At 36.4% G+C, this 25406-nt stretch overlaps 1 protein-coding gene across 1 annotated transcript in view; it reads left to right on the forward strand.

Annotated features, from left to right (window-relative positions):
• Nucleotides 1-25406, forward strand: part of SPATA16 (spermatogenesis associated 16) — a 234513-nt gene that overhangs the window by 152894 nt on the left and 56213 nt on the right. The window contains exons 5-6 of the mRNA XM_033135364.1: nt 1636-1720; nt 21859-22006. Coding sequence (XP_032991255.1) covers nt 1636-1720; nt 21859-22006 — 233 coding nt within the window. The remainder of the gene's footprint in view (nt 1-1635; nt 1721-21858; nt 22007-25406) is intronic.

A 25406-nucleotide genomic window follows, 5' to 3' on the forward strand; every position in this document is an offset into this window, starting at 1 on the left:
CCTGGTTTAATTAATACCTGGTGTCATCATTAAACAATATTTGTGAAGCCATATGTACATATCCAAATGTTAATGGAAGGAGGAATCAAAAAGCCGAGTCAGTCGTCACCTAAGAGCACCCAATTTCTATAAATACAGTATATGCTGTCCTTGAGAGTGATCTTTTTCATCAAGACTTTTCACTGATTTCTTCAATTCAGAATCTATTAAATAGATTTCTATTAGGTAACAGGCACATACATGTCAAGTAGACTTCCTTTTTAGGTAGTCATGGGAAGAAAATTTTCCCGTGTTTCTACCAAACTGCAAATGTTTGAAATCCACATTTGCCCCTCTCTAGTCTATGATTTTTATAACTTGTTTCTACCCTATAAATATTCACACGACATCAAAACCTCCTGCCTCACTTTATCTTATTAAACTAGAGCTTTGAAAAATATAAAAGGATTCTTAAAAGATTAGTTATCCTTAAATTATTGTCACGTATGCTGAAATGTCAGTGAACAGCTTCTTTCCAATGCCACACGTATAAAAACATTGAGCTGCGAATAGTCTTTCAAAATGGTGGTATTTTTTTATTGTTAATTTTTAAAGTCCCAATTTTTCTCTGTTCTGAGCAAGAATCTAAACATTTTAATTCTTTCAGCAGGGTACTATAGTAAGTTTATAGCTGCTGTGCCTTAGACAACCTACATTTAAAGAAGGAAAATTTCTAATTCAGTTTACAATGATGTCAAGAAACAACACGTATCTGCAGGCAAAGATAAGAAAAACATTCAGGGGTACACAGTGATAGCTCTACTTAAATAAATAAACTTTTGGTACTGGTGATTAGGTACACAGGATTATTATATGTTTAATTGGCTAACGTGACAATTTGGAATTACTTCTAGTCACATTTAATTGGATTTGGAATCTCTAGAGAAAAGAAATAGAGAGGCTTAGTAGAGAAACAGTCATAAAAGTAAACTGTTTTTCCAAAGGGTGCTAAAGCAATGAATTAATATCCATTGCACAATAGTTTTTAATATCCCCTCAGCTTATAAGACTAATGCAGTGGTTGTATACATTAGATACTAAAACCAATTCAATTAAACTCAAAGTTTGGGGGGGAGGGAGTGTTTGTTTTATTGGAAATTTTTTATTTTCAATTTTAAGGAGGTTAATTTAATCAGAGGTGAATAATCTTTAATTCACATAAAGTCTAAGGTATGTTAAATACCAGTCTAATAGTTAACTATATACGCTATGCCAGGTTTGAAGGCATTTTAGAGTACATGAAATACGTTACTCTATAAATGCTTTGAAGCTTAATAAAAGGCAACCAAAACAAAGCATTCTCTCATAGTCTTTAAGCACTATTCTTACAGTGTACAAACAGAAAAAACCCATCTAGAAAACAAATGGCTTGTTGCTTCTCTTATAGTTTTAGTTTAGCTACCAAAAAAAAAAAACAAAAAAAACAAACAAACAAACCACTTTCTACATTCTAAATTGTGCTTTATGCTTTGTTTACTATTAGTCTAGTGAAATTTACACATTACAAAATCTTTTTCCTCAACATTTATATGTACTTCCTGTTAAGATCTTCTTCCTATAAATTTGTTTTTTAAAAAAATCTGTCCTTGTTCCTAGGAGTGCCATGATTGCTGACTACATGTTCTGGCTCTGTGGACGAAGTGAACAGGGTATAAGCAAGCTCATCAAACTGTATTGGCAGGTAAAAATTGATATCTGAACTAGGAAGGAGGAACCCATCTCTTTTTTAGAACCAAAATGAAGGATTGGTGCTTAAAAAACTGCTGAAAAAGGTAGCTCTGGGCATATCAATAAGAAGGACACTACTCAGTAGTAATGTATTTATAATGGAGTAGATTTTCTGAGACTAATTTTAAGGGCAAAATTCAAGGTTGTTAACCCTTGGCACATACCTGTTTTACAAGCCAATAAAAATTTTAGACTTCCTAGGAACTATTTTCCCAGGCCTGCTGGAATAACATGATCCTTTAAAATATCAGCATTGTATTTTCATAGATTCTTCTTGATCTGTGACCTGTAAAAGCCGATACTAGGAGTAATAACAATTACAAAATAAAGGAAAATGGAAAGATCAGTTATATTTGTTGGGTAACATTTAGTATTTGGAACACTTAATCAATAACACGGTGCAGATCTGTTTCTTATTTATTACTCAAAATGGCAGCAAGAAGTCATACCAAAGGTCAATTAGATGTCAAGAAGAGAGTCATAATTTCTTAGAATTATAAGGAGAATTTAGAGTTTACTAGTTCAATCTCATTCACCACAAACAAATGTGTTCTTGTCCTATTCTCATCCCCCCAACATAAACTATCAATGACTTTCTACTGAACTATATCCAGAATGATGAGCTCACTTACCCCCAAGAAACAACATCTAATTTGCTTATTATTAAATGGTTTTCCTCATTAAAGTGGATTTCTTCTCCCTTAAAATTTCCATTAACTGGTCCCCAGTGGGGCCACGTGGACCAAAGGGAAACCCATTTCCAAATGAAATTTTTCAAATATTTCAAAATCAACTACAAAGGCCAACTCCCTCCTTCATATCTTCTGCTCTCCATGCCATGTGGGGCTGTTTTTCTTTGTATTTCAAGATGGTTTAATTTAATTGAATATGAACCATTTGAACCAACTAGAATAAGGTCTGCCAAAACACTAATATAAAAGAGAAATAATCAACAGTCTTCTGATGCTTCCTGGTTTTTTTCACATTTTCACTATTATGTCTTTGCACTAGTTTTCTGTCTATCACGTTAGCTTCATTAGACAGTAAAGTATTAGGTTTACCATAGAAAAAGCTCAGTAATCTATGTAGTTCCATCTAAATATTTAGAGCTCAATTTACATACTATAAAAAATAAAAATTTAAATTAGTGTTACTCTAATTGAGATCTGTGATTTTTTTTAAATTGACAGTTAACAGATTAAAATTTTCATCTCAAAATTAATTATTAATTTGCTAAATTTAAGACTTTTCTACGGGAATCTGGAACATGCAAAACAGTAGTAGTTGCTGATAGGCATGGAAGTAAATAGTTGTACAGAATTGTTAGATGTGACAAATAAGCAAATAATGTGGGCTATAGATAAAGAAAGATGACTTTTTAATTAAAGCGTTTCAGAGGTTTCTGGAGAGAGGTGGGAAAGGAGTTAAATCTTGATGATTAGATAATATTTAGCAGACCTGGCATATACTAGGTCCCAAATGAATGTTTATTTTAGTTTGTTCATTCATTAAATAAACATGAGTACCTACTGTGTTTTCTACATGGAACTAAGAAAAAATAGGTCCAATGTTGGTTCACCCTAAGACAGATTAAGAGCTTGAAATTTGTGTTCATATTATTTTTGTTTCCTTTACCTTCCAAAGTGTATTAATATCACTATTCACCTCAAACTAAGAAAATAATTTCTAATAATACATGAATGTTTTCTATATTAAAAGAGAATAAATACTATTATTTTACTAGTCTACATTTACAAATTATAAGAAAAACATATTTCTCTTTGTATTCTTTTTTTCTCCTTTAATTTGAAGCAACTTGGTATATTGAACAACAGCCCTGGTCTGGAAGTCAGGTCTGATTCAGCCCAAGTTCTAACACCAAATACTTATCTCACCTAAGGCAAGTTAGTCTGTAGAAGAGCTTCAAATAGAAAATAAGACATGACATTATATTTGCATAAAGTGTTTGAGACGGTCTATTCTTAAGCCCATTTTAGCACTAAAATCTCATATTTTTAGATGTCCAAAAATGATGTCACAAATTTTAAGAAAAGAAGACACATAACTAAAAATTGCATCCTGCAGACAAACTCTATAAACTAAAGCCCTCTAACTAGCCCCAACATCAGCACACACACCATTGCCTCGCGAGTTGTATTCTTCCTTCTGCTAGCTAGCTTCTCCCTGATTTTAATTCAAATATATACATCTTCCCCCAAACCTTATTCTGCCCTAAATCAAAAAGGAGGCTTGGACATTGCCGGAGAGTGCCCAGTCCATGCCAACTTTAAAGAAAGTGATGCCTCACTATCCAAATCACCACGGCAACTACACTGTTGAATTTTGCCCCCAAAATCACAAACTAGGAATTATATTTGCATTATATTTGTAGAAATCTATTAAGACTGAATAGACAAAGCCTGGCTTTACTATCTTTGCAAGTAGAGAAATTACTATATATCTTCCTTTCAATTGCATAAAATCCCTACAACCCTGATCAAGTATTCTTTTTTAAATATTTTAAACAGGAATGGAAAATTTCAGAATGTAATAATTTGAGAACCAGTCTACACCCACTCTCATAGATCACTGACTTACAAACTCTTATATGCAAAAGAACAGACCTTTCCTTTGGTGAGCTCAAGAACACCTTTCAAGGGTATTAAGAATATTTTTTCATATCATCAACCTAGCAAGAAAAAAAAAAGGGCATAAACTCTATACTATATGACAGCTAAAACTGGAATAATCACTTTGAATAAAAGTGTTTGCACGTTATTCTATAGTGTCACCTCATCAGAGCTAGAAAGGGTTGGAAATGACTTGTCACCAGACCATACTTGCAAGCATGCCTCTGCAACCTGATAACCCATGTTCTGTAATCAGCCACCCTCCTCTTCTCACACACCTCAAGACCTCATCACAATTCTGAATTAGCAAAATGGAAAGTCCTAGTCAGGCTGAGAATTAGCTATTTGGAATCCTCTACTCTTACGAATTTTATATTGCTCCTAAAGTAATAATATAGTTCCAAGAAGAAATTTATAGTAAACTCTAGTTCACCTCCCAAGCCCTTTGCTCCTTAGATCCAGGACTAGATTTAAGTGGAATCGGGAAACAAACATACAAGATTTCCTCTTCTTCCACTCCTGTTTCCAGTTCCTGTTTTCCTACCTTCACTTTCAGCCATGCTCTCAGCCATATGGGTTGTCTTGTGTGTGGCTTTATCTCCTGCAATGTGAGTAACAGAGACTACTCTGATATGCAACACTCAACAGTGGAGTAAGAAAAGACGATAACAGCTAATTTTGTTGCAGAACTCCCATGAAACAAATGCAAAGGGACCCCACTGAACGAGCAAGCTGCCTGATAATCCCCTCCCCCACCTTAACTGTTCTTTTTTAATTTTTTTTCGTTTTGAGTCACAAACATTTTCTGAGAATCTGATTCCATTTACAAGCATCCGCCTAGAAACAATACCCATAAATACCTACATAGAGAAAAATGTGCTTACTATTTATTCGTATCTCGTTGCATTGGAAATTGATCTCCCACACCTATCGGGATACCAAAGCAGCATTTACAGAGAATTATGGCTTTCTCACTCTTGTGAGAAGGTTCTGCAATTTTCCTGGAATAAGAAATTGAAATATTATATTTGACATCTCATCAATGTCAACTTTTCAATTTGATGGCATGAGAGGTAAAACGCTGACTCACAGTCTTGAATATCTAATGGAGTCAGATCTCCTATAGCTCACAGTACAGAAGTAGTCATGCATCAAAAAATACCCCAATTCGTATTACAACATTTCCTTTGTCCTCATGTCAATGAGATTATGTTTGTTAAATCTATATCATCAAGGCTATTTGTGTCAGCAATTTGTTTCAATGTTAAAGCCACCCGAACAAAAAGTGACCTGTACAACAGGTAAGCCATTTGCTGAATGTCTATAGATTTTTGTACCTAGAAACTCACCAGACTTTGTCAGTCTTACCTCTAGTATTGGAAAATTCCTATTGCTATTTGACTCCAGCTACTTCATTTCAAGTAGCAGCTTGACCAAAAAAAGTTCCCAGTTTTCAGCAGTATCTCTAATAGTAAATTCAGCATTTCAATCAAAAGATTTGCTTCATTTATCTACTAAGATATCATCCATATAAAGCTAGTCCCCGAATGAACTTCTCACTATCGATTTGTTCTAAGAAGGGGTTTTCTTTTCTCTTAAAACTTTTTAAAGAGTTAACCAAACCAAATCATTTCTAAATTTCTTTTCTGGATTGCCAACAAACTTTTTTCATAGGAAAGAACCTCATGGTGTGTGCTCTTGTATCTTGACAAAGATCTACTGAAGAGGCACTGATTCGAGTTCTTGGCTCTGAGGATGGTGAAGACTTTCACAGCAGTAGAAAGACCTCTTTTGGGATTGTTGGAAGGGCTGCTGACACCAATACAGGTCCATGTAGAAAGCCTGATATGTGGAACATCTTTCCTTAGTGAAGAAGCAAAGGCTGAGTCAGTGCCAACTTCACAGGTCGTCCATCTGTGCAGAAAATACCAAGACTTTCCATCCAATTCAAGTTGTACTTGGCATTGAAATGTTCACCATTTCAGAGATATCAATGGCATAAACAGTTTCCAAAGAGGGCTCACCAAAAAGGAATATTTCTTTGGCGTAATTATTCGCAAAGGACAAAATCAGGAGCTGGCTGCACTGAGAAGACTTTCCCAGCCACATGTTAAAGGAAGAGGATGCACAGTCTGTAGGCCCCTAAAGCCCTTCCTTGGCTTTCAGGGGTTCACAGACCACAGGTTAAGATACTTGAGCTATCCTTTGTCTTTGCAACTGCCCTTTTTCTCTTTGGTACTGAGCCTAGCAGGAGCCATTTCTTGCTTCCAGCACTCAAAGCAAAAAATAGCACCCGGAATGCTGGTGTTATGCAGTGCCTCCTTAAAATGCAATGTAGTCATTCAAGCTTGAAACCTTTCCAATCCAGCATCTCCAGACACCTCTTAAATTAGTGGATACCTTTCTTCTTTACTCTCAAATTGTATTTGTCATTCATACTCATTCAGCAAATATTTATTGAGCACTTATTAGTAACTATGTGTTAGGCACTGTGCTATGTGTTGGAAATACAGCAGCGAACGAGATAGACATCACCCTGTCTTCAAGGAGTATATATTCTAACACAAATTATTTACCAAGAAAAATAGATGGTACTAAAATTAGACACCAATTCTTAATCTGTTTTTCTTCTAAGTGCCATCCAAGTGAATTTGAAAAAGCGGCTTAATATGTATTTGGTAAATTATTCAATCAACCAAATTAAATATTGGCTTGACGTGAAGCTCAAGCCAATAATGTTGAAAATATTTTGGAATAGTTGTTTTGTTTGTGATTTAAAAATTCAGTGCTTACATGAATTCAACAAGTAGTTGTGTGTGTGTGTGTGTGTGTGTGTGTGTGTGTTAAGTTCACAACTGTGGACAATTCTTGTGCTTTAGTTGAGTTTGGGATGCATCAGAATATTAGAAGGTTGTAGATTAGCAAGAATCTTTTGTCTCATTGGTTTCTGTGCTTCTTGGTGTCTCCACACAAATCCTAAAGTCTTAGCTATTAGCTTCTTCTTTCAAACATGGCAGTCAAGGCAGCAGCAAGCTAATGGATTTCTCTGTACTAACCAGAACACTGAACATAAGTTGATCCCTCATACTAATGATGAAGACTAACATTTTCACTCCAGTTCTTTGTTTTTCTTCTTGATATTGCAAAGTCATTCTATTATTAGTAATTTACATGGTTAAATTTTATAATGTCAACTTCAGAATAAAAATAAATCTTCAACGTGAAATTATAGGCAACAGAAGGTCAAGGAAACAGAAAAAAAATTTTGATTATCTTTAACAAAACACCTACATATTCTGGAGAAGAAAAATGTGTTCTCTCTAAAGATTTGCTCCCATGTGAAAAAAATGTTCACAGAAAGGAACAAAGTAGAAACATCATATGAGCATTTCTCTTAACAGCTTACATTTATAGTCTATTTATTTATTTATTTGTCAGGCTGAGAATTTATCAAATATTTGGACAAGGAGTACCTAAGAGCAACCCAGACCTTATAGTATCTAGATTACATAATATTTTCAGGCAAGAGAAAGAAATAAAAGGTATCCAAATTGAGAATGAAGAAGTTAAATTGTCGCTCTTTGCAGATGAGATGATGCTATACATAGAAACCCTAAAGTCTCCACCAAAAAGCTATTAGAAACAATAAACAAATGCAGTAAAGGTGCTGGCTACAAAGTCAACATGCAAAACTCCATTGCATTCCTGTACCCTAACAATGAAATCACAGAAAAAGAAATTAAAAAATAAATTCCTTTTGCAATTGCAACAAAAAGAATAAAATACCTAGGAATAAACTTAACCAAGGATGTGAAAGACCTATATGCTGAAAACTATAAGATATTTTTAAAAGACCTTGAAGAAACACACAGAAATTGAAAGACATTCCATGCTCAATAATTGGAAGAATCAACACATGGCCATATTACCCAAAGCAATATACAGATTTAATGCAATCCCCATCAAAATCCCAATGGCATTTTTTAAAGAAATAGAACAAAAAATCATCACATTTGTATGGAACCACAAAAGACTCTGAATAGTGAAAGCAATCCTAAGAAAAATGAACAATGCTGGAGGTATCACACTCCCTGACGTTAGCTTATACTACAGGGCAGCAATAATCAAAACAGCATGGTATTGGCAGAAAAACAGACACACAGACCAATGGAATAGAATTGAGAATCCAAAAATAAACAAACATAAATATGGACAGATAATTTTTGACAAAGAAGCAAAAAACATGCAATGGAGAAAAGACAGCCTCTTCAATAAATGGTGCTGGGAAAATTGGAAAGCAAAAGAATGAAACTGGACTGCTGCTATATGTCACCAAGTACCAAAATTAATTCAAAATGGATCAAAGACCTAAGCTTAAGACCTGAAACAATAAACTGCATAGAAGAAAGCATAGGTACTAAATTTATGGACATTGGGTTCAAAGAGCATTTTATGAATTTGACTCCAAAGGCAAGGGAAGTAAAAGCTAAAATAAATGAATATGACTATATCAAACTTAAAAGCTTCTGCACAGCAAAAGAAACTATCAAAAAAATAAAGAGGCAACCAAATGAATGGAAGAAGATTTTTGCAAACAGCACCTCCGATAAAGGGCTAATATCCAAAATATACAAGGAACTCATATAATTCAACAACAAGAAAACAAACAACCCAATTGAAAAGTGGGCAGAGGACCTGAAGAGACATTTCTCCAAAGAGGACATACAAATGGCATATCGACATACGAAAAAATGCTCAACATCACTAATCATCAGAGAAATGCAAATAAAAACCACAATGAGATATCACCTCACCCCAGTCAGAATGGCTATCATCAACACGACAAATAGTTACAAGTGTTGGAGAGGCTGTGGAGAAAAAAGGAACCCTCATCCACTGTTGGTGGGAATGCAGACTGGTGAAGCCGTTATGGAAGGCAGTGTGGAGGTTCCTCAAAAAATTAAGAATAGAATTACCATATGACCCAGCAATCCCTCTCCTGGATATCTACCCAAAAAATCTGAAAATATTTATCCATAAAGACATGTGCGCTCCAGTGTTTATTGCAGCTTTATTTATGGTGCCAAGACCTGGAAACAAGCAAAATATCCTTCCATAGATGAATTGATAAAGAAGCTGTGGTATATATACACAATGGAATACTACTGTGTTTCCCCGAAAATAAGACTTAGCTGGACCATCAGCTCTAATGCGTCTTTTGGAGCAAAAATTAACATAAGACCCAGTCTTATATTATGTTATGTTAGATATGACTCGGTCTTACATTATAGTAAAATAAGACCGGGTCTTATATTAACTTTTGCTCCAAAAGACGCATTAGAGCTGATGGTCCAGCTAGGTATTATTTTGGGGGAAACACGGTATTCGGCAGTAAGAAAAGATGAAATAGTACCATTTGTGACAACATGGATGGATCTTGAGATTATAATGCTAAGCGAAATAAGTCAGACAGAAAACGTAGAGAACCATATGATTTCACTGATATGGTATATAAAACTGAAAACAGCAAAAGAACAAGACAAACAAATGAAGGAACAAAAACTCATAGACAATAGTTTAGGGCTTACCAGAGAGAAAGGGGGGAGGGAGGCTCAAGAAGAGGGAAAACAGGGTCTAATATATGGTCATGGAAGGAGAACTGACTCTGGGTGGTGAACACACAATGTGAGATATAGATAATGTATTACAGAATTGTACACCTGAAATCTATGTAACTTTACTAACAATTGTCACCCCAATAAACTTTAATTTAAAAATATATATATATTTTCCCTGTCAATTGCCATGTATCATGCTTACATTCCCACCATTTTTCATTGAGTCTCTAGCCATCCCTAGGTCATATGCAAAAGAATTTTATTGGGAAGTATTTTATTGATTAATGGGTGACCCCTGAACACAACTGTGGGAATTAATTTATTTGAGACTTCTTAGTCTCTTTGGACACATGAAAACATAATCCTGAAAGAACAAGATGGAAGGAAAGGTAAACTCTGATGACAAAAGGTGACACAATACAAGCTCTAGTCAGGAAAGGTGACAGAATGTTTTGAAATATAGGGAATGTAAGTGGAGCAGAAGGACCTCATGAAGGCAACGGATATCTGTGCTTGACTCTGTGAAGGACGGGAAGCAAAAGGAAACAGGCAATATGAGCAATAGACAGAGATCAGGCCTGAGATTCACAAGACGTAACTGCTTTTTCCAGTGCTAGAATTCAATTTTGAATAAGACACTTCATTTCTATATTAGTCAGCTACTGCTACAACAACACATGACAAATACTGCTGTGTACCAAATCACTCTAAAACTCAGGGGCTTATAACAATAAGCATGTTGGCTTGGATTTTACTGATCTAGGCTGGTCTTGGCTGGCCTTAACTAGGTTGCCAATAGACCCAAGTATGATCCACATGTCTCTCATCCTCCCTTGACCAGTGGCTACCTGATGTCTGTTTTACTTGTGGCAAGATGCAGGATTCTCAGAGGGAATGCAAAACCATATAAGCACATTTCAAGCCTTTGCACATACCATGCTTGCTAATATTCCATTCACCAAAACAAGCCATGTGACCAAGCCCAAGGGCAAGGGATAAAATTCATCTGCTCACTGCAAAGCCATGACAAAGGTGTGCTATTGCTATAGGAAGGGGGAAATTGAGACCATCAACTCAATCTGCCACTACTGCTCTAGACTTTGGCTTCTGCTTCGGTATAACGAGGAAGTTAGCCTAGGTCAGTGGTTCTGAAACACTGGTCTAGTGACCAACTGTGTCAGAGTCACGGGTGACTGAGCACTGTATTTGTCTACTGCCCCCCCCAACTAGATGATTCTGATGTACAATCCTGGGCTAGTTGGTCTCTAAGGCCATTTACAATTTTTTTTTTTAAGTTAATGATTAACTTAGCCTACCATAGAGTTTTTTAGAGCTTCCCTAGATGCAAAGGTAGAGTGCCGGCTGACCTGCACAGGTGATGCTACATACCTGACCATGCCACTGATATAATGCATCAGCCCAGATTACCCCTTCAGTCTTCTCATTATGTAGACACCTCCAGTAAGTGAGGCAACCTGTGTTTCCTATTTGTAAAGGATAATAATGTCTCTCCCCTTCTCACCATGTGTAAGTTAGGTTTTCCTGCCCACCTAAGATCCCCAAAGCAAATTCCATGGCTGGTTCTGGATTCTTCCCTGCATTCAGTGTTACATTTCCTGCATTCAGGGCATTGCAAGATTTTTAGTCACTTGCCTACAAAGAGATTTTCTCATTATGATAGGCAATATTAAAATTCTCATTTTATGAATTCTCATATTTTTTCAGTTAAAAGACAGGCTAGAGAGAAAGTGTCCAAATTAAGATGAGAGGTAAAAGAGAACTTCCTTTCCTAGGTCTTGGGTAAAGATAAATGTAGAAATGAATTTCTCATCTAATTATTCATTCCTGTTTATATATTCTTTAATGATATGTTTCCATGGTTACAGCGTTGTTAAATGCTGCCTGTGTTTCATTTTGCTTTGATGCTATTTGGGGTACTATGCCAGTAGGGGAGGTTCACTTTTAAGTGAAAAATGTAATTGAGACATGTATTTGATCCAAGGTTGAGTGTTCCCGTGAAGGAGATAGTGACCGTGACATTATTTTCTGTTTATATAGTTTTGTGTAGTTCTTCTATTGACGTTCTGTGAGTGTCCCAGGCATTAGGAAGGCAGAAAGAAAGGGAGAAAAGGAAGGAGGAAGGAAGAGAGGGAGGGAAGGAGGAAGGAAAGCATCTGAACCATAAACATATTAAACTCGTGTACATTTCAATACTATTACATATATATATTTGGTGACATTGATTTTGCTAGACTGTCAAGTAGGTGAAGTTGCTTTTTAACTGACCCATCCCTTCCTTCTCCCCACAATGTCTCTCCTCTTCAACCCCACATGTACCTGCAAAGAGCCAAACCCTTCTTTCAAAAATGAGTCCAACATCCAGTTACTTCACCTCCATGTGAATTTTAGTCAGAGTGCCACATTTTCTCAGATTGTCTGCCTTTGAAGCCCCATTGTCACTGAGAAATAGACAGCTTTGTCTCCTGCTTCAAAAAAAAAAGAAAAAGAAAAAGAAAAAAAAGGCAGGCATCCAGATCTCCTACGAATTTGGAGACATGGCCGCAGAATATGCCCTGCAGGGGGCAGCATACTTCACTTGTACATCAGCCCACTATCAGCAAGTTGGTAATTCAAGTTACTTAGAAAATGGTGGCATCGTATCAAGCAAGAAAATTAATCCTCACCTACTCCTGAGAAAAATTTACTTCTTTTTTTTAATGATGCTGCTTTGGTTTTGCAGTAATATCAGTAGGGGATGAAAGAAGCCCACATTTAAACAGTCAGCTTCTCCTCCCACCCTCTCCTGAAAAGCTTTTTGGGTTTCTGACCGTTGTTAAGGAAGATAAAAGTAACCTCAAAATTTCTTTTCATTTTCCCTCATTTGAGAATGATATGGGTTTCAGAGATTTAAGGCAATTTGGGTCTTCTTTTACCTGAACAAATTTAGGTAAGTATAGCTGTTTGATTCCCAGGAGTCCTCTGGCTGTTCTGCTAGTTGCCGTAAGGTTTTTTTTGTTTATGTAGAAGCTTTGCCTTCCAGTTTAAATTTGTAAACATGTTGATTCCTTCTCTGTTTTTGTTTGCAAATCAAAATCAAAAATTGTTAAAACCAAATTTAGAGGTTTTTATGGTTATCTTTTATATTTCTCATTGATTTTTATGGGTTATTGATTTACAAGCTTACAGAGAAATTGAGGTCACTTTTTTTAAGCAGTTGGAGATATGGAATAACTATTCCATGAAATCATGACATTTTTTAAGCTGTGTTCACCCAGGTATAAGATAATTGGTAATGCTCAAAGCTTTTGATGTTTTTATTTGTATTCAGCCATTCTTTCGATGGTGTTGTACACGAATTAAAAATAAATTTTCCTCTTTTCTTGAAGTCAGATGATTGTATTTTCCTCACTAATTATTGAAGACTACCTATTCTACCTGTACTGTAGTTCCTGCTTAAATCATTTTCTTTGTTATAACCTCCCCTCTTCCAAATAATGAGAACTTGGCATTTTAAATGTCAACCTTTAACATGTGCATGATTTACTTTTTCTCAGGATCACAAGGTAACGTTAAGCTAATCTGTTTTTATCCAAGATAGCATAGGTGCTATTTCATAAAGTACAGCCTCAACCAGGAGCCAACAACCTCTGAGGGATAATAACCTCAAGGAAACCGTGGGAACACTATGTCAAGCCAAAAATAAAGAGATGAAAAACATGATAATAAGCAGGGCAAGTCTTCATTTCATTTATTCTCCATCAGGTGGGGATTGGCCTGCTTTAACATTCACGTGTAAGACACAAATCAGAGATAAGACTGGAGACCGGACACAGATAACTTGGAAGTATAGTGGCAGGTCTCTTGAAGATAGCCCTTCATTTCATTTAATATCACTTGACGCTGTAGCTCATTGTTGTCATCACAGAGTATGTATATATATACACACTTTGGCAAGTCCCTCACATTTCTCACTGATGCAGGTATCCGCATTCTGAGACACCTTAGTGACGGGGAGTCACACATAGGAGGACACCTGCCCCATAGTACTGTCCTACTTCAATCTATTGTCTAATACAAAGTCCTCTGGGAGGAGCCACAGACTGGAAGGGATTAATTATGAGCAAATAAGACAGAAAAAGAAGAGGTGTCTGGTTGCCAAACAAAGCTTACACTTCAGGAAAAAAAGAAATCAAGGGGAGATAGGACTATGCTAAAGATAAACTTTGAGTACTAGACTCCAGCACTGTAGAGACACTTTTCTATATGGCATAGTCGTCCCTTTTACTGGACTCCAGTTAGACCATCACCCCTCCTTGGTCTGTACCCCACCAGGGCCACAGATCTACGAGCTTCCAATATGAACATTTCCTTCATTGGAAGGCTCCTTTAGAACTTTTTTCTTCCTGCTAAGGGTTTCATTTCTGCCCTGTATTTAATAAGCTTTATAAAGGAGCCCTTCCTATATTGGCACTCCTATCTTAGTGCTGGACAGGGGTATAGACCTCATTTATGCACCCGCACCGCATGAATAGCTCAGAACAGCAGGCTCTGACTGACATGAAACTGATTTGAATCCCAGCTCTATCACATGTAAACTACTGCATAATGTATAATATAAAGACTGAGTGTTCCTCATCTGTAACATGGGATACCAATGCCTGTTTTCCAGTGTTGTCTTAACAAATAAACAGAATAATTTATTTACAGCACTTGTCCAATGCACCGTGACCACTCATTTAATTAATAAATGAGTTGTATAAACTCATCAATGAACTAAACAAAGTTTACATAGGCAGAGTATAAGGGCAGGTTGCTTTCTGACGACAGAAAGTTAGTCCTCGCAACCTATGTCTTGTCTCTAAATTAAATATCCTTGAAATCTTTTTACTTCTCCAATATACACTTTTTCAAGTGCATCCTTGACTTTTCCACTCAAAATCACCTTGCATAGTAGCTCAAGAGATAAAACAGATGCTTGATGGAAAAAGCAGTACAAGTCTGGGAACCAGGTCACCAGGTTCTTGTCCCAACCCTGCCATTAACCAGTTGTGTGCACCAGTGAGCCATACTTCAATCTAAAAATCACCAGTCAAGAAATACAATCAGAAAACAACATACAGTTAGGGAAAGGAATACCTACTTTCATAAAACTAAACAAAATATAGAGATGAAATGCACCATGACAGAAAAAGGGTCCCAAACTCTGTTGACATTTACCACTGAACACAGAGGCTAAAAGTCATTCGTTATATGCAATTATGCTTATGAAATAATTACAGTAATGTCGCTATTTATTGCTGTGATACCTTTTGGTGACACGTTTTAAGTCATCGAGAATAAAAGCTCTTTGGCATCCTAAAGAGTCTGGAGGCTGCTGAAACCCACATTTATCACTCTGAGTTTCTATCAGCTGGTGTTTCTCCAATGTGCAAGCAGAAAATTAGTCAGCGGCTTTAGAACAAGAACGTACTTTAAATTCTATTTATAAATTGTATGTATTTTGCCTTTAATAAGCTAGACAACCTCAAGCACACTATTTAAGTTTCCCTATCAAGAAGATTGTCATTTAATTTTTATAAATGCTTCTCTTTGAGACAGGCATGCTAATTGATAATATATCCTAAATCTGATGAGCGGCCAGTGGACAAAAATGGCCTTACTGTGGCCAGCAGGTCTGAAGGATGAATATTCTGTTTTGTGTTAGGATTAATTGTGTGAAGAGGATCTTGACCTAGTTTAGGTTTGATGTGATTCGTTTGTTTCTCTGATACTATTAGAGTCAAATCTTTGTCATCGTTCAGACAGGGGTAAGACAGTCATGGAAAAATAAAACGGAAAGTAATATGTGACCTTTGGCTCCCAGGAATTTATAATCTAATTAGAAGGATGGGAAGTTGCTCGTCGTTAAGAGAAACTACTGGTTTAGGAGACTTAGGTTACTGTCTTGCTTCTGTCTAATTTTGTGACCTCAGGTGAGTCACCGGAACTCACCACCCTCAGCTTCCTTGGTTATAAAGTTGAGTGATTTTAAAATAACTTAGATGCCTTTCATCTCCGTAGTTCTATGCCAAAAGGAAATGGAAATAAAATTTTGCTACAAAATATAAATGATTACAGACTAATACAGGGTAAATTTTAGGCATCAAATTCTGAAGTTATTCAGCTAATTGAAACATCGTATATAAAACCTTAACCCTATGCTAACCAGATTGGATAATGGATAGCAGTGTACATACATGAATACATAATATATGGATATATATATTGTGCACTGCTGGTAGGATTGCAGATTGGTGCAGCCACTATGGGAAAAACATGGAGGTTCCTCAAAAAATTAAAAATAGAACTACCTTATGACCCAGCAATTCCACTCCTGGGTATTTATCAAAAAAAATCCAAAACATTACTTTGAAAAAATATATATATATACACCACTCTGTTTACTATGGCACCGTTACAATAGCCAAGATATGGAAACAACTGAAATACCCATCAATAAACAGTTGGATACAGAAATTGTGGAGTATTACTCTGCCATAAAAAAGAATGAAAATCTTAACGTTGCAACAACATGGGTGGACCTAGAGGATATTATTATGATAAGTGAAATAAGTCAGACTCAGAAAGACAAATACCATATAATCTCACTTATATATGGACTCGAAAGAACAGAATAAATAAGCAAACCAAAGGAAGTCTCAAGGTAGGATAGTGTGCTCTTTAGGAAAATTTTCTCCTTAGGTTAATTCCTAAAGAGAAAGAAAATTAAAATTCAAATTAAACCTATATATATTTATAGGGATTAATTTGAAAAATGTTGCTCACAAAATTTATTTTCTAGAAAATTCAATTCATCATTCAAAATTCTATCATTATTAATATAATAACAAAGAGACATATTAGCCACTAGAGACTAAAGTTTCTCGTCTCAGTCATTTATATCTTGCAAGTATACCACTGCTTCCTTTGACTCTAATAATGTTAACTCTGAAAACAAAACAATACAATTATAATATTCATTCATTAGTAATACCTCTTACATGGACTTTATGAGGATTCAAGGAAGTAAGATATATAAAAGCGTTCGTCACACTGCTAAGTGAAAAGTTATTTTACCTCTTAAAATACCATGTTTTTTTCTTTACCTTTTTTATAATGCATAAGGCTTAATAGAAAAAAGAATTATGAAAGAGATTCCAATTTTTATTATTGTTTGTGTATTAGGATAGATTGACTGCTATGACAAACAACTCCAAAATTTCAGTAACTTAAAAATAGAAGTTGATTTCTCACTCACAGTATAATCCAATGGGTGTGTTCCTGATTGGTTCTCCTCCAGTCAGGAACGTGGGAACCCATACTCTTTCCACGGCATAGCTCCAGCTTTCTTCGTGTACTCTGAGTTTTCCCTCTTCAGGCAGCTGATACAGAAAGAAAATACAGGATCATACTAGGTAGGGTTTATGGGCTAGGCCTGGAAAGAGTATCACTCCTGCCTACATTCCATTGGCCCACACTCAGGCACATGGCCACACTTAACTGCAAGGGAGTCTGAAAAATTCCTAACCATGTGCCTATATTATATACACATACATATGTTCTAAAATTCTACAGCATTCACATATACTGCAAAATTAAAGTAAATTAAATACTTTAGGAGATAAAATATTTTGTTATGACTGTTTTTAACCCAGGAGGTAAAGCCATAATTTTCTAAAGACCAAGTGAAATATAATATTTGAGACCCTAATTTTGAATTCTATAAAGTTAAAGAGCTATTCATCCTGAGAAAAGTCACTTAAGCCTCTCCAAGTCACTTAAGTCATCTCCAACTCAGTGAATCGGGCTGGAAAATTCCCAAGGTTCCTTCCAGATCTAATCTTGCATGTAAAGCAATTGACTGCAATTATGGTCAACCCTGATATTGGGAGCATTAAAGGAATAATTTGATAACAATCTATAATAATTTGATCACACTTTCTAATTAGAAGTGACAGGATTTCTACTTAGTGAGCCACCATCACTGGAAACATAGTTAAAAGGTTACAATTTCTCCAAATCCTCCAGCAAAATGATAGGAAAAAGCTTTGTAATGTTATCATGCTGAAAATGTTTGAGATTTATAGTTTCTGCCGAATTTATTCTGGGCACCTTGAGTACTCTTAAAATTTTACCAAGAAGAACCAAGCTTCTTGGGTTTGGAAGAGGGAGATACATTTTATTTCTCTTTGGCTAGTCATCTTTCCCTCTGCTTTGATTGCTTTTCCTTTACTCTTGATGGAATATCTCTCTCCCTGTCTCTCCCATCATCTCTCATTATATAATACAATTATCCTGAGCAACTTGATATCTGAGGTAGCAAGTGGCTTTTTGCTGAGCTAAAGTACAAGGAGAAATTATTACAAGTTACTGTTTATAAAGCAAATGAGCTGCCCCCATACACTCTTGGTAAATGTTACTATAAGCTTTAAAACTCGATAAATGTGGATCCGGTCAAGATGGCAGAGTAGGTAAATGCTGTGCATACCTCTTCTCATGACCGTATCAAAATTACAACTAAACTACAGAACAAGCATCACTGAGAAGCGCTGAAGTCTAGCTGGACCGAAGCCATACATCTAAGGACATATAGAATAAGCCACTTCAAGACTGGTAGGATGGGAGGAGATGTGAAATGGGTTGGTCCCACACTGCATGTAACCATTAAACACGGAGAGGGAATCTCAGTCGCAGAGGTTCTCCCCGGAGGAGTGAGGAACGCTTGCAAGTATGGCCCACGTTGCTCAAGCAGTAGTTCACAGTAATCAGAAGTGTCTGGACGCTGACAGTAACCACTTTGAGACCTCTTGTAATTGCAGAAGTCAAATGTGACTTGTATTCATCTTTTGTTATCAGTATATAATGAGTATTACAATTTTAATACAGTTTTCCTAAAATATGTATACTTTTTTTTGGCACCCTCTCTATTTCTTCTTGGGCTATAATAATTTCCTTTGAGAAAGTATCTCCATGGAGAATTCAGTTCTTATTCTTACATACACACACTGCTCACTCACCAACTTCCTTACCCATCTTCATGATGGAGGGCAGAAGCCACAAGAGAACCCCATTTCTATTGGCTCTGAGTGGGGAGAGTGGGAGGTTGCGCTCCAGAACACACCCTCTTGAGTGGACAGCCCTAGGAAAGCCTGAGTGCAATGCCTCGAGCATCATGCCAAGAGTACAGTGCCTTAAATGAGCAAATCAAGCTGCCACACAAAACCTCACTTCTGACACTTGCAGAAAAGCTGGTGTAGGCTCTTGGGCACGAATCTTACTGATCATGCTGTGAGATGGCTTAGCAAAGCTACCCTGCAGAAGTTACTTGATCTGCCAGCAGTTGGAAAAGAAATGGATGGAGAGAGTGTTCTCGTCTATCCTGGCCTTACTGGGATACTATTAGTGTCTTTCTGGAAGCCAACTAGAGAATTAAATACCTTCGCTAAATTTTTTGATCCAAAATTAAAAGCAAAATGTCATTTATCAAGATACTCAGAGAGACTATCAGAAAAGCTATTTGGGTGTTAGGAACTCTTATGGGCTAAATGTGTCACCACCAAATTCATATGTTAAAGTCCTAACCCTGTGCTGAGATTGTGATTATATTTACAAATAGGGTCTTTAAAGAGAAAAGTAACTTAAAATGAGGTCTTTGAGTGGACCTTAATCCAATATGACTGATGTCCTTACAAGAGGAGATCACAGACAGACAGGATAAACTATGTGAAGACACAGGGAGAAGCTACACAGCCAATCTATGAGTACAAAGGAGAAAGACCTGAGAGTCAACCCTGCAAACACCTTGATCTCAGACTTCCAACCTCTGGAACTATGAGAATATAAATTTCTGTCATTTAAGCGACCCAGTGTGCGATACTTTGTTATGGCAGCCCTAAAAAACTAATATGGAGATGAGGGCAAGGGGATCAAATAGATGGTGATGGAAGGAGAACTGACTCTGGGTGGTGAACACACAATGTGATATATAGATGAGGTGTTACAGAATTGTACACCTGAAACCTATGTAATTTTACTAACAATTGTCACCCCAATGAACTCTAATTTGAAAATAATACATAAATAAATAAATACAATACGTTCACAAAAGGCTGTTAACGTCAGAGCGTGACCCTACCCCTGGGGCCTAGAACAGCTTCCCTCTTCAGCACGTCACTCCACATGCATCTATGTACAACTACGTACTTTTTTGGTCTGGACAGGCCATCCCAAGATTGGTTCCAACAGTGAACATATGTAAGCACCAAGCTGGAGAAATTATTCTCGCACTCAATATAAATGGTCTTTATTTTTGCTGCAGGACCAGAATTTGGTGCCTAAATACCTTGTCTGAGTTCGTCATCCACATCTCTGAATTGCAAACCTGCTGCCTGTATTACCCTTGTTAGACTTCCAAAGTTGGCATCCAGGCTTTAGCATCCAAACGCTGGTGCACACTCAAAACCCATCGCTACCTCCATCTGAGTGCTGGCTCTGGGTTTGGCATCACAATCGTATTCTTTGTTTCCCTTCCAGTTCCTCGAACTTGGAAAGGACAGTGTTGTGGGCAGTGTAAGTTCTTTCATTCAGCCTTTCAGACATTTACCCCACAAGGAATTTAAAATGTAAATTGGAAAATACACATAATTTTCTACCTCGAGTCTCAGGTAAAGGAGGATCCTTTGCATCCCAAAAATTCTTTGAAAGCTGCTCTTGTACATGCAATCTAGATGATCATAGAGGCCATTTGAAGTCACAAATGTATGGAGTAGGCAATGAACAAGTTAAATTAGGCTTCTCAGTTTAAAATCGACTTCTTACTTGTAATATTAATCAGAAACTTGTGTACAAAATACTATGCCATAATGATATAAGTTGCTGTTTGTTAAAATGTTTTGTTGTTGTTGTTGTTGGAAAGTTCAGATCTATTATTTTTCCTTATTGGTTGTTGGCACTCTTAGTTGTCAGGGAAAAAATTTACTCCTATAAATAAATGTAGATTTTTATAATATGCGTTTACACTATGTTCAGAAAAATAAGATAACTATAGATACTTCTACTTTTAATTCAATGTTCAAGCTTCATTAGAAGGAAAAGTTGTAGGAAAGGAATAAATTCCTTTTAAAACTTCACATAACTTTCTTTTTGGTCTGTTTCAAATACTAAACGACCTACTTAAAACAGGAAGTTCAGGGTGATGCCAGGCTTTATCAAGAATAGTATATGAGCAAAGAAAATTTAAAGAAATTCTTAAATAGCCAAATCCATCTCAAACAGCTCTTGTGATCTAGAGCTGGGAAGCTTTGCTAGGCGGAAGTTGAGAAAGGCTTTTCTTGTTCCAAAAGGCTTTCCCAGGTATTGGAAGAAGAAAAAAACCTAGTTTGTGTGGTTTGTCATGTTATTTATAGAAAATGCTTTGATCTAGCTATCTCGATTAGTTTTTTTAAAGTATAAATTGCTCATCAATGTCTGTAAGATAATTATGTTAGACTTAAGAATTTGATTTTTAAAATCAAGTAAAAAATGACACATGAGAAAATAGAACTTTTATTTTTATCTTAAAGCAAGCTCAGTGTAGAGGTGTCTGTTTATAGACTTTCTTCATTTAATTGGTTTTCTTAATAGGAAATAATATTTCCAGAACTAATTAAAATTTCATTCTAATGAATATTCAAGACCAAAATGTTATCTTTGCAGTACAGTATATAGATATTTAAATCATCCATAAAGGTAATTATATTATTTTATATTCTTAAAAAAATCATATGTTGTTATTGATGCCACATGTGTTGTTTGTTTCCTCTCAGGCCATGATTGAAGAAGCCATCACCAGAGTGGAATCTTTCTCAGTTATGTACACACCATTTGCAACAAAAATCAGAGCTGATAAAGTAGAAAAAGTAAAAGAGGTGTTCACAAAAACTCATCCTGCTTATGTGGAATATATCTACACAGGTAAGATTCAATGTCTTCAAGTTATTGGCTGATACTTTATTTCCATTAAAACAAATACAAAGCCATTTCTGCTTTATCTGTTTAGTGTTCCGGTTTAAGGGGTATATTGTTTTCATCTGAGGAGTTGAAATGGGAAGTTATTTTAAGGTTTTAAGTAAGCCTAGACCTATAGGCCTAACACAATATTCCTGTGCCATCATGTTTCTATATTTAAGAGGAGGGGTAAAAGCTAGGAACTGTAAGATTTTAAAAACTGAAGGAATAATAATACCACCTTTCCCCATATCCATCATCAGAAAACTAGATGATTATAGTATTTTCCTGAAGATGGGTTTTTTTTTCCTTCAGTGCCTGCTATTTCTCCTTTCCTTCCTCCATCTTTGGCACACCTCAGACCTCCCTCTTTCTTTATGTTCTTGGATCACTGGTATCCAAATGAGATGTAGATAGCCAAGTGTACAGAGAGGACTCACACTGGTATTCTTTTTTCCTCTTTTTGTCTTTGGAAGCCGCTTGCTTTTATTCATTCATTCAAAAATACTTTTTACTCTCCAGTATGTGGCAAGTGTTATTCTGAATTAACACAGTGATTTTCTTGTGCTAAATTAATAGCCACTTAACAATGACTCCCATGTTAAGTAAAATTTCTAAAGGCACATAACTAATATCGCATCTTCCTCTTAAGGCCCCTTCATTCCTTTTTTCAGGGCTTTGAGGCCAAGTTACTGATTTATATCAGAAATAATGTACTCCATTAGTGATCGCTGTTAATGTGCCCAGCATTCTACGTCTGTTATCTCTTGCTACTCCCATAACTTATGAAGTGAGTAAGAGGATTCTCATTTAGAAACAAGAAAACAGCTATCAGAGGAAACAAATAGCTTTTTCAAAGATGCATAGCAAATGAGTGCCAGCAGGCCTTGGATTTGAACCCACATCCTTGCCATTGAGTTACAGTCTCCATCTGATAGGAATAGAGATGTAATGAAAGCATTAAATTTAGGTCCTATGGAGTCTTTTTTCTCCTCTAATGCCTCAAGCTCTTCAGAAGAAAGATAGTAAATAAATCTACCTAGTGATGATTAAATAATGAATCCCTAAGAAACAATGAGAATTTGAAGGCAGAGAAAGGGAAGAGAAGAAAGTATAAAGCATGCTATAATGACCACTGATGGTTATTTACCTAGTTTGAACATTTTGTAAGGAAACAGATAAAAATGATTCAGAACTCACATAGTTGCTAATTGTTATAAATCATTTATTATTTTGTTATGGATATCTTAAGTGTTTTGGAGGGGAGCATCAATAGCACACAAAAGTCATGTCTATCTAGTGTCATAAAAAAATGAATCAAATTTAGCTATTTCCATGTCTAGTCTCTGATCTATTGGTAATGAAGAGAGACTCATTGAGGAGATCACCAGTTTGCTAATCCTCTCTACTGATAGAATGAGTTTAGTTATATTTAAACGACTTTATAGAGAGATCATGAAGATTAATTAATACTTAGGAAGCACTGTTGCCACTGATAGTTTAAAAACAATAATAACATTAATGAGCCAGATTCATGTCTCATGTAACTCTTATCAAACCTGTTATCAAGATGAATTATGATCTGTTGGCAAGACGGCTCATGCTAAAGGATCTTATACTTTGGTAGAGAAGATAATTATAAATTACTAATGATCGTTTCTATTATTTTATAATTACTAATTGCTGGAGTATGACAGTACTATATGAGAACCTAGAGAGGAAAGACCCTGCTTCCGGACGGAGAAGGGGAGGTAAAGAAGGCAGCATAGAATTTTAAATTTCTTTGGAACCAGTTAGGTTCTTTGATCTGTAGAACCTGTACTTTGGACTAACAAAGCTATTGCATTGATGACATTACTTGTCTCTTTTGCAAATGATGAAAGGGTCCTCCCCAAAGCCATTGCTGGAATGATGGTGAAACCACTGTTACTAACTGTATGTGCACAGTCCTAGTGGTATGGCTTTTTCCCCCCAGGTAATTCCACGGTGAGTGAGGGCACGAAGCAAAGGAGGAAGAAGGTGAACTGTTATCTTTGGCATCTGGGTATCCTTCACAGGGGGTGCTGCATGGCAATTAGGGCAGGCATCAGGAGCCAAAGGTAATAGCTGGAAATGAGTCACACAAAGAGAGATAGGGCCTTGTTAGAGTAGCTACTTTGTTTTGTTGGTACTTACTGCCCCCAAACCAAGATTCTCCTTCTATCTACTTTGTAATAGAAATTAAAAAGCTTCTGTCCTATCAAAAATTTACTCAGTTATTTTAACAAATAGTCATGCAACAGCCATGACAGATGTTTGAAACATGAGACGTTTTTCTTTTTTCACCTACACATATTCATCTTTGGTCTTCCCAGAGCCAAAATATATTCTATCTCATCCCAGGGGACTCAGTCCCATCCAATCATATCTAAAATTTAGCCTTTCTTCAGTAACTAATCAAATTCACAAATTTCCTTCCCCTTTCTTTCCATGAGATTTTCTTCAGCCTCTGGTCTGCTTTCAACTTTCACAGAGCTCAACTGTAGCCAGTGTCCTAAGGGGTCACCGGTACAAGAGGAGGGAGTCCTCTTTTGAAGTCTGGTGCAGGCTGATGCAGCTTCTGATTGCATGGCTAGTGCACCTTGAGATCAGCTCGGTTTGGCTTCAGCAGAGCCAACGATGGGCTCATTTATGTGACCTATTAGGTGACTCAAGGGCACCTACGTATATGAGTTGCCCATGCTGCCTCTTAGTATAGATGCTTCTTTATATGTATACCCACAGCTACCGCACAAGTTTGCCCAGCCTAGAGCCACTCCTTGCAAGAACGCTGGCTTGTGAACCCAAGTCTTACTTAGAGAAATCCTCTCTACTCCATTAGAGACTGGAAGTAGTTTTAGCGCTCTCTCCAACTTGCTGTGTTGTTCTACCATTTCTCTTCTACCTTTCTTCACGTAACAGAATCCCAAGATCCTCAGGACAAGAAGAGGCTCTACAATGACAATGGGTGGTTTGTTCATCTATTCACATATCCAATAAACATTTATTGAACACATACGGGTATATTCTAGATGCTATTCTAGATGGTGACAGAATATACCTGCTCCTAAGAAAGAATCTGACTTTGTAATTTATACTTCAGGGTGAAGATTTGACTATATTTTCCCTCTCTTCTAGAGCATATTTTTAATTAAAACCCTACTCTCTAATTGTGGAATGGAAGTCTGACTCTAATTAAAAGACTGACGGAAGAGAAAGCAAATGAGGGAACAGTTTGTAAGTAGAAGTCCTTGCCACCAAAAGTGGCAAAAACTGGCTAGTTGTTTACAAACTATTTTTTTCCCTTCATGCTTGTAACTAGACTATATTTCCAGCTTCTCTTATAGTT

The sequence above is a fragment of the Rhinolophus ferrumequinum genome, chromosome 2 (assembly GCF_004115265.2).
Source record: "Rhinolophus ferrumequinum isolate MPI-CBG mRhiFer1 chromosome 2, mRhiFer1_v1.p, whole genome shotgun sequence".
Taxonomy (NCBI): domain Eukaryota; kingdom Metazoa; phylum Chordata; class Mammalia; order Chiroptera; family Rhinolophidae; genus Rhinolophus; species Rhinolophus ferrumequinum.